At 59.5% G+C, this 10,260-nt stretch overlaps 1 protein-coding gene across 19 annotated transcripts in view; it reads left to right on the forward strand.

The window, feature by feature from the left end:
• LOC104017532 (cyclic AMP-dependent transcription factor ATF-7) overlaps positions 1–8,077 on the forward strand; it is a 69,815-nt gene extending 61,738 nt beyond the window's left edge. For 7 of the 19 annotated variants that reach the window (XM_087771097.1, XM_087771099.1, XM_087771098.1 and 4 more), the window contains one exon: positions 2,554–8,072. In XM_087771097.1, coding sequence (XP_087627223.1) covers positions 2,554–2,774 — 221 coding nt within the window. In that variant the 3' untranslated portion in view covers positions 2,775–8,072. Of the gene's footprint in view, positions 1–2,553 lie in introns of all 19 variants that reach the window. The other 12 variants (XM_087771108.1, XM_087771110.1, XM_087771112.1 and 9 more) reach the window with 9 other exon arrangements.
• The last annotated feature ends 2,183 nt before the right edge of the window (positions 8,078–10,260 follow it).

Genomic DNA, 10,260 nt, shown 5'->3' on the forward strand with positions numbered 1-10,260 from the left:
GATAACGGCTCCACAGCCTCCACAGTGGGGAGGATCACCCAGGCTGGACCTGCAGATTTGCACTGCGAATTGGCTCTTTAGCGTGGTTTATAAGATCTTGCAACCAGGCAGCGAGGGCAATCGCGGTGCGAAAGCACCGAGGGAAGGAGGTAGTGCATCTCCCTCCGCGTCTCTGTGGTGTGAAATATTTGACAGCGATCCATATCTCCGCTTCTCCCTGGAGTGCAGGCCAGCGTCTCTCCACCCGCTCCCAGGCAGCTTGCCAAGCACTTGATATTCTCTTTGAAGTTAAAAACTATTGCTGCTCTGAAAGTGAAGCCGGAGTCAGAAAAGGCCAGACTCTATAAATGACATCATGGGGCTCTATATCTCAGTCTCTGCAATTCACATCAAATTGGCTCAGGTTTGGAACCAAGAAGGCTTCTTTTTTTATCTTCTTTTCTTTCTTTTTTTTTTTTTTTTTAATGCTGCCTATTCCATTATAATCAACCTGGGAGCTAAACATTATGTCTGGATTCTTATGTCATCTCTGCAATAACAATTCCACGCTGTGGAATTTGCGCAAAGACTTTGGGAGGATGCTGGAGTCCCCTAGCGTTGCCTAGATCAACAGGACGAGAGGCAGGGATGGATGGAGGAGAAGGAAAGGGGAGGAAACAAAAGCCAAGCAAGCAGGCACTGTCTGTCCTGATCGCCTCCCGCTTCCCACCTCCTGGGTCTCTGAAACGCTCCTCGCCTGTGCGGCGAGGCACGAATACGTGCTGTACGGGGCCTGGCACAGCCAGTTTATTTTCACTCATTACAGTGACTCAGAGCTTGAGTAATGTGGTCGTGAAAATCCTCGCTGTCCCCCAGCCCTTGCAGACAGGTGTTCGCTCCGCGTATAATGCAGAGAGGCGACATGATTTTTCCTGTTAACTTCCAAAGTTTACAGTTCCTATTATTATTCCTCGCAGTCTGTCTACTCCAATAATAGGAATTCATCACACATCTGAATAATAAAAATGAAATTCACACCTCCCTTCCCGTGCCCCCCCTCCCCGGCTGCCTTTTTTATTATTGAGATTTGTGACTAAGCAGGTCCTTAAACAAAAACGCCAGATTCCCTTGATGGAATTACAGCTGCCTCATGTACAGTTGGGTTGTTTTATTTGTAATACCTTGTAAATCTCCTTTTTGGGATGCCAAACTATTATATTGCTCTGCTCGACCTTCTCGCTCACCGCCAAGTCAGTTTTCAAATCTGCTGCGCTAGCCGCATCTTTCAATACGCTGGCGAAGGCCAAGCCAAGGTTTCACAAGGGAAGGTAAAACCCGTTTGGGAAAGGGGTACGATATTCAAGCACCTGGTAGAAAACTGAGCCCTAAAATACTTTTGCCGGTGCCCAGTAAGGTTGTAAACGTCTTCTCTGATTTTTTTTTCTGTTTTTTTTTTCTCCGCCCCGCCCCCCCCCAGTGTCATGGGGTTTACCCTCTTGACGTGGAAGAAGTATCCCAGCTCATGCCATTATTTTGCTCTTTTAAAGGAAGGTGACCGCATCTTACCCGTAATTCATCTAGCCAAGTGCACAGGAGGGAATTTCCTCCTGACATCTGTAGATAATGAGTGTATACCCCCAAAGAGAGAGGTCTGATTGCTCTCGCCTTGGCATTTGATAGGTCACAAATTATCCTCTGTGTTAGAAGCTCTGCCTGGGCGCAGTGGGCTGTTTGTGGGAGAGAATCCAAAGTTTTGGAAACCAATCTGCGTCGCTCAGAAAAGCACGGAAGAAGGTCTCTGCCTTTGTTTGCCTCCCAGCCCTTCAATCATATTGCTTCAAGTTACCGAACGAAATCGAGCAAGCAAACAGTTTGTAATGGGCTCTAATTGATTTTAATGTTCTAGAGAACAATAAAGAGCAAACCAGGTAATTTATATAAAAAATGGAAAAAAAAAAAAAAAAAAGCCTTTGCAGAAGGGTTTCTGTTGCACTTTCCTGTGTGCTCACCCAACAGATGGTGAGGACTCTGAAGGAACTGTTCAGTCTCTGGGCTAAATGGCCTTGAACCAAGTACCACGCCAGGAAACAACATGTAGGGAAGTTCATTTGTTATAATGAGGAAACAGATTTATTACGATAAAGGTTACGCTGGGTCTGCCATCCTTGGTGTGAAGCCTGCGCTTTATGCCTTCCTGGCCTGAATTCAGTAAGATTCGGTGGTGTTTCTCCGAGGGACGGGGCCAGCCAGACCCGGTGGGTCGTTCTGTCCCAACTCTAATCAGTTTTATTTCCAGTCCTCACTTGCTTTTGCCAAACAGCTGCTTGAGGGGGGGCCCAGCCTGGTGGGGGGAGCTGGGATTCCTGTAGGGATCAGCCTCTCTGCTCCAGGCTGCTTTGGCTGGAAAGGTGAGCGTTAAGTCAATACCTGACTAATTTCTGCACGCCCTCCGAGGCAGAAGCAGTCGCCTTTCCCATCGCCTCGCTGCTAACTACCGGTAGCAACATGCACAGCCTCTCTCTAACCTTGTTTTCTTCTTTTTTTTCCCCATCCCCTTCCCCTTCTCTGGTCAAGCAGAAAGCCCAAAGGAGAGCTCTGAGCCCACCGGCTCCCCTGCTCCCGTCATCCAGCACAGCTCCGTGACGGCCTCCCCCAACGGGCTCAGCGTCCGCTCGGCGGCAGAAGCGGTTGCCACTTCGGTGCTCACTCAGATGGCGAGCCAAAGGACAGAACTGAGCATGCCGATACCGTCACACGTCATCATGGCTCCACAGTCGCAGTCTGCTGGCAGATGATGTCACAGCCTGGGCGTGTGACATGGAGCTAACCGCGAACTCGCAGCCGGAGAGACTGACCCTAACTAAGTCCCTGACGAGTGGGGGCCGATAAGGATTTTATTTTTTCTTTTTTTCAAGTGAGTTAAGGGCAGCTATGGCGCTTCTTACACTGCATAGCCTGTACAGATCCTGGCCCCCAGCCGCTGCCCTGCCATCGCCCGTCCCCGCAGGACGGCCGCGGATTGAGCGCTTTTCTCGATCCTTCGGTTGACGATCCGTCAACTCGCAGAGTCATCCGAACACACAGAGCCTCACTTTGAAAAGCACCTTGAATGGTTCGCTTTCAGGTATCAGTTACATTAACACTAAACCTCCATGCTTGGTGGATCCCCTTGGCGCTTTCACTCTTCCAAGTGCCCCCCCTCCTTCCTCCTCCACTCTCGGCAAAGGAAAACATAGCTCTTGGGAGGCTGTGACATTTAGTCGTGCTGTCAATGTATTTTATTTTTAACAGCATGCTGCTTCCAGGCATCTGCTCCCCCCTCTGCTCTAGCTACCTGAAACATTGCACCTTCGCACAAGAAGCCTCCTTGAGCTCTGAGGTTAAAGGGATCGAGGTTAGTCTCGTCACACACGAGCTCCCAAGATGCCAACGACAGATTTTGGACACGATGGGAGCGTAATCGCTATAAATCGGTTTGTGCCCAACGGGAGAGGGGGACACGGGGCCAGGGGGTGACACACGTGTTCCTGGTCACTTGGGCCGCACCGGGAGCTGCAGACGTTCGCGTGCTGCGCTCGTAACGGGACGCAGTGGTTGCTGGAGAAAAGGTACCGTCTGTCCTAGCAGCGGAGGGGCTGCTCTCAGTCTTCCTTACAGTAAATTGGTGCTGATCCGCGTCGGCTGGGACCGGTGCAAAGGCGCTCTGGGAGGTACAGGAAAGGATGAGCCGGCCTAGCAGGCCGTAATAATGTGAGTCCCAGAATTCATCATCTGCTCCCAACTCCACTGTACACCTTAGCAAACCAACCCCTCCATTTCCAAGGATCATCTCCTTTACACATAACCTCGATGACCTTAATAATGGTGGCCTTAAATCACGAATTAGTTGCTTGTTCCAAGGGGAGGGAGCATGAAGTCGTGCTTCTATTTGCCTGGTCTTTTACCTCTTCTTCATGATTATCTTCCGCTCTCGGCGATGGAGCATCCGTTGCTTCCCAGAGCGAACGAAGGATTCGCAGAGCTTCCAGTTTCATAGGGCAGGTTCAAAACCCAGCCTCTCGATGTTGAAAGACACTTGGAATCGGGGCCGCTTCCTTGCCGGGCGGGCGTAGCATGCGTGCGTGTCTGCGTGTGCTTCCCGGGGCTGCCGCTGGCCCTGGGCAAGCGATTGGAGTTGGTAGTTTGGAAATGGGCAGGGGTGCTGCGTGCGGTCGGGCTCTTCGAAGGAACCTGGGTAAGGTCCGCGGAGCTGCATCAGCCCTTGGTCTTCCTCTCCTCCTCGGGAGGTCCCTCCTCGCCCGAGCTCTCGCCCACCTCAGGTTGCACTCGCCACTTTCGAGCCAAGTTTGTTTGTCAAAGTGATTTCGTTTGGCTTATCCAGACTTGGAAGGTTTCCAGGGACAGCAAAAACCCAAAGCAAAGTCTGAGCAAGGAGCCGGATCCCATTACGGATGGGGAGGTTCAGTGGTTTAGTTTTTCTGTTGGTGGGATCTGTCTTCCTCCTCTCTTTTTCAGGTTTTCCTCGACTTCAGTATCGACCGCGGCGTTTCCCGGGTTTGGTTTGTCCCGGGTTTGGTTTGTCTCGATGCGGTGCTGCTCTCGTGCTCTCATGGCTTCTCTTGCTCATCTCGAGAGTCGTCTTGTGCGTGCTCAGGGTCACTTTGGCCTCGGCAGTTTGCACGTCTGGTTCGGGTCCTGCGTAGCCCCCCCAGCCCTGCCTTCTGCTTCTGTAAAGCTCTTTCCGCAGAGGCTGTAGGCAGGTGTTTCTGCTCTTGCTATCCCGACACAGTATGTGTTTCTGCAGCGAGAGCGAGCTGTGAGAAGAGGACACGGGGGTTTGGGGCGCGTCTTAAAGCCGTGCGACCTGGACAAAAAGGGGTTTCAGCCAGGTGAGGCACCGCGGGGGATCAGGACCTTTTTGGGGGGCCAGGATTTAAGGCAGAGGGTTCGCAGGAGGTACGAGATCCAGCCCGGCTCTGCTTTCTCTTGGAGCTGCTGCTGGATGCGGGTTGTAGAGCTGCGACGGGGAACAGCGGAAAACCCCGCGCTCCTTCGTGTTGCCCAGAAAGGTGTAAAAATGACCCGTCTTGCAGCAAAGGGGCTCGCTCTGGTCTTCGGATCTGCTCGCTTTGCTTCAGGGGGCTTTGAAACAAATCTCTCTCTTTTTCTTTGTCCGGGAATAGCAGGAATGACAAAAATGTGTTGTAAACATATTTGCTTCGTCACCCGGCAGCCGTTGGGTCCCTGTCCCTTGGTGCGTAGTGCTCGGAGCTGGGAGAGCGTGCGGGAGCCAGCGGTTGTGTCCGCCGGCAGCTCACCAGCTCCTCCTAGGCTCGCCGAGCGTGCGGCTCTGCAGAAAAAAACCCGTCTGTCGAGGAAAAGTGTTGGTTGAAAGAAGAGGAAAGAAGGAATTGAGCTCTGGGCTGATCCCACCGCTGGTTCCTTGGTTGCTTTGGGGCGTCAGGGTCTGGTGGATGAGGCAGAGGCGAGGAGCAGCCGGTGGCTTTGCTGGTGGGGTTGGGAGGAGGGAGTGACGGTGACAGTGGAGAGGCTACGAATCCAGGACAGCGAGCACGTTGGCATCGAATGCAGCACCTTCCCCGACCCCTTGTTTTTACCCTTAGGGACTAAAAGTGACCCAATTTTGTGTGACCGGAGAGCCGAGATCGCCCAGCCTGCCTGCGACTTGCCTGCGTCCCACGAAAGGGCTTGCGCTGCCCTGCCCGCTCCGACCCTCGAAGCCTCGTAGCACCATCGGGCATCGCGAGGTAGTTCTTTGCCGGTGGCGAGTGGGGCTTTTCCCCCCATCCCTCCGTGCCTCGGTGCTCCTGATGCCGTCGGTGCTGCCCCGCTCCAGCATCTCCCCGCCTCCGCTCCGCCTGCGAGTGCTTCGCGTCTCGAAAAATCCCCAAACCCATGAAAACGCCGTTGTAAAGCTCCGAACCTGGGCAGCAACAATCCAGGAACAACTGTTTGACCATCCCTTAACATCTGATTTTGTTTCATCGACAGGGTTGCAGCTTTCCCGTCTCCCCTTTGGCTGTGTTTTACCCCAGTTCCTGCACCGCTGCTGCGAAAGCAGATCCCGGAGCAGGTTTTAGGTCCCCGTTTTCTCTTGCCGACAGCGTCGCTGCTTGCAGGGAGGGAGACGGGTGGCGCGAAGCAGGAATCCTCCCCAAGCCCGCGGTGAGGAAGGGAGCCGAAAAACCCAGCGTCGCCCTTGGCTAACGCATCCCCGCCACCGGCCTCGGGCAACGGGGGAATTCTCCGCTCCCATCCCAGTGCGGTGGGTGGATGGCCCAAGCCATAAATGTCACTTTGGGGTGCATGGGCGAGGTTCATCCTCCCCGGCAGAGTCGGTCTTAAACCTCAGAAGGAGCTGAGCGTCAGAACGCCGGGGCGGCTGCGACTTTTCTGGCGGGAGCGACAGGTTTGGTTTGTAAGGGATGACTCCAGGCTCTCTGGAGAGGAGGCTACGGAGGGAGCGCGTTTTCCACCAGCGCTTTTTCCAGCACCTGCACGCCGATGGAGCGGCTGCGCATGGATGCGTCTGCCTGCTCCGGTAATTAAAAGCCGGGATCAGTGTGGTCTCCTCTCCTGGAGCTCCGAGGTGTGGAGATCCCCGCTGAGCGCTTCAGGCGGCTCCGACGAGCCGCACGGCTGCTGGGTTTCTGCCCCACATCGTCTCCTGCCTCATCGCCTCTCTCGGAGGCGGTTTCTTCCCTAGGCCAGCGTGGCGGCAGCTGTCGAGGCCGGGCTTTGGTTTTGGGGGCCGGTTTTGGTCGGGAAGTCGGCTTTTCTGGGAGGTTGGTGACGCCGGGTCCCGTGAGGATGGGCGAGGGTAAAGGTGGCTTTTTCTTCTCCTCCTTCCCATGCTGGTTCCACTCTTGCTTGAGGACTTTGCGGACATCTTTGGATGGGGCAAAAGAAAAAAATTATTTCTGCTCTAGGATGATTTCTCCGGCTTTTCAGAGGCTCCCGGCGGATGGCGGCCGCCCGGCTCCGCTCGGCAGCTCGCCGGGCACCTGCACTTTCCTCTGCCAGCCCTCGGGCCTCGGCTGCGATGCCTTAACCCAGACCCTGCTTAGTGCCGGTGTCGGCCCCGCGGCTCCCCCGGCGCCCAGCCCTGCCGCAGCGGTGGTCAGATCATCAGAGAGCTCCTTCCCTCCTCCCTGGCCTGACTGCGGGCCGGAGGGTGATATCTGGGCTCCCCGCAGGAGCGCAGAAAAGCTTTTCAGGGTTTAAGGGCTGCGTTCAGGCCGTGACTGGGTTTGGGAGAGCCCAAGCGGTGGCATCGGCTGCGGGGAGTCGGGGTTTTTATCGATCCGGCTTCGCTGTAACGTTGAATAGAAGCAAATGGCTGAAGAACGCGGCCCAGGGCTGCCGTCCCCCCGGCCCGGGGCAATGCCGAACCCTGGGAGGGCTCACGATGGCGGGGAGCTCGCCCTCTCCCTCCTCGCCAGCCTCCAGATCCCTTGGGATTGGGGTCTGGGGGGGGGTTCGGTGCCGCCTTTTCCCCCCAAACTGGCTCCTTGGTTCCAGATTCCCATGGCTCAGCCAGGAACTTTGTCATTTTTAGACTTGCGGACCCGTTTCTGTGTGGTTCCCCCCCGGTTTTGTGCACAGGCGAGCTCTGGCAGCGGGGACGCTCCCCGGCCCCCAACCCAGCCCCGGAGGTGGCGGAGGGACCTGGTGGTCCCCGGGGACGCGGCCCCCGGCCCCCCAGCTGCTTTGTACGGCCAGCTTTGACCATCGATAACGGAAGAAGCCAAGAAAAAGGCAATCCCCCGAAAAGCGTAACCACGAGGGTGTAGTATCTATAAAAAAAAATACATATCTATGAGTATATACAGACCTATATAGACATATATCGACTTCCTGAACGGATGCGCAGCTCCTTACGCAACGAAATGGTTTTTCTAGCTGTAACCCCTTCCCGCGGCCCCCGGGGACCCCGTCCCCACGGCCTCCTGTGAGCGGGTCCTCACAGCCCCCGCGGGGGCCCGGGGCCGCCCGTCCCAGCCCCCGGCCGCCTCGTACCAAACATGTAATGTGCCTTTTATTTATGCTGCAAATATAACATTAAAATATTACCCAGGAGCTGGTGGCTGCCGCCCTCTGCTTCGCGGGGGTCCCGGAGCTGCCTAGCTTGGGGACAACCCTGGTGTCACCTGGCCCGGGGACCCCCGGTGTCACCCGCCTGGGGGACGCGGTGTGGTTGTCACCGGGGGACGGTGGTGGCTGTGCCAACCCTCGGCCGTCACCTGGGTGCCACCGGCGGGGCTGTCACTCCCCCCCCCACCGGGGACACGGGGAGGCCGCAGTGGCCCGGGCCACCTTCGGGCTGAGCGTTTTGGGGTGATTTCAGCCGGTTTTGGGTGGGAGGGAGCGGGTGAAACCCGCGGCCGCCCCGTCGGGGCTGCAGGAACGCGGCGCGGCCACGGGGTGGCAGCACCGAGCCGCGGCGGAGCGGGGGGGGGTCCCTGCCTCCGGGGGTCCTGGGCCGGGAAGGGGGGCCCGGGGCGGGGTGGGGGGGCCCGGGGGTCTCGCTCCGGCGGTGCGGGCAGCCCCGGTGGTGCCGGCTGAGGGTCCCGGGCGGGGGGGGGGTGTGGGGGTGTGGGTGTGTGTGCGTCTGTCCGTCCGTCCCCGCGGCGGGCTGTCGCGGGTGGTAAATGGGTTTCATTAACGGCGGCGGCGGGGCCGGGATTGATCCCCGCCATCTCCCGCTCCCCCGGGACCCCCCCGGCGCCCCGGCCCGGCCCGGCCCGACTATAAGAGGCGGCGGCGGCGGCGGGCGGCGGGGGCGATGGCGGGGCGGCGGCTGCTGCTGCTGCTGCTGCTGCTGCTGGCGGGGACCCTGCGCGCCGCCCGCCACTGCCCCGGGACCCCCGGCCCCGGCCCCGACCCCGGCCCGGCCCCGGTGAGCCCCGGCCAGCGCCGCGCCGTCGAGGCGGGGAAGCGGGATGCGCCCGGGGCGGGGGAAGGGGATTTTGGGGTTTTGGGGGGGGGCGCCCCCCGGGCCCGGGGCTGCCGTGACCCCCCCCGTCCCACCGCCCCCTCCCCGCAGGCCGCCGCCGCCCTGGGCGCGCTGCTCCGCTCCCTGCAGCGCCCCGGCCGCAGCCCGGGGTCCCCCCTCCAGCCCCAGAGGTGAGCGGGACCGGGGGTCCCGGGGGCACCGGGGGTCCTGGGGTACCGGGGCGGTCCGGGGGTACCGAGGGGGTCCGGGGGCACCGGGGGTCTGGGGGTACCGAGGGTACCGGGGGTCCTGGGGGCACCGGGGGTCTGGGGGTACCGAGGGGATCGGGGGTCCTGCGGGTATGGGGGGGTCTGGGGATACCGAGGGTCCAGGGGTACCGGGGGGTCCTGGGGGTACCGAGGGTCCGGGGGTACCGGGGGGGTCTGGGGGCACCGGGGGGTGCGGGGGTACAGGGGGTACCGGGGGGTGCGGGGCGCTGCGGGGCCGTTGGGGCCCTGGAGGGACCCGGGGGTTTGGGGACACGGGGAGGGACCCGAGGGTGCGGACGGACGCGGGTGGTTTGGGGGCACCCAGAGGGGACAAGCGGGTGGCCTGGGCGGTGCCAGGATGGGGGGTCCCTGCCAGTGTCTGTCTGTCTGCGAACGGCCCGTGTATGTCCATCCCCATCTGGCCACGCTCCTCGGGCCGTTCCCATCTGTCCCATCTATCCATCTGTCTGTCTGTCCGTCCCGCTCTCCCCCTCCATCCATGGCACTGAGTCTGTCCCCTTCCGTCTGTCTGTCCCCATTCACCCATCCCTGCCTGTCCCTGTCCGTTTGTCCATCCTCTTCCATCCCTCTCTCCCCTTTCATCCCCATCCGTGCCTGTGCGTCCTTGTCCGTCCGTCCGTCCCCGTCCGTCCGTCCGCACCGGTGGGTGCCAGCGCTGCCACGTCCCCGCGCCAGGTTCGGGCGGGGGCCGCGGGGGGGGGCCCAGCCCCAGCTCAGCCCCCGCAGCTGGGACCCTCCGGCCGCCCCGTTCTGGACCATGGCGACGCCGCAGCGCTTCGGCCGCCGCCGCTGAGCGGCCGTCCGTCCTGCCGTCCGTCCCGGGAGCCGTCTGTCTGCAAAGCCATCTGTGAGTCTGTCCTCGAGTCCGTCCAGGAGTCCGTCCGTCCATGGGTCCACCCCTCAGCCAATAAACTGGTGCCACTCGCCCCTGAGCGCTCGCTCTGGTTTTGCCCCCGGGGCGGGGGGGCGCCTGCCCCCTTTGGGCCCCCCAGCCCCCCTCAGCTGCCCCCCCCAAAAAGACACCGACGCGGGGAG

The sequence above is a fragment of the Nipponia nippon genome, unplaced genomic scaffold (genome assembly GCF_047370975.1).
Source record: "Nipponia nippon isolate SJK-2023a ecotype South Korea unplaced genomic scaffold, ASM4737097v1 scaffold_35, whole genome shotgun sequence".
In the NCBI taxonomy this organism is placed as follows: Eukaryota; Metazoa; Chordata; class Aves; order Pelecaniformes; family Threskiornithidae; genus Nipponia; species Nipponia nippon.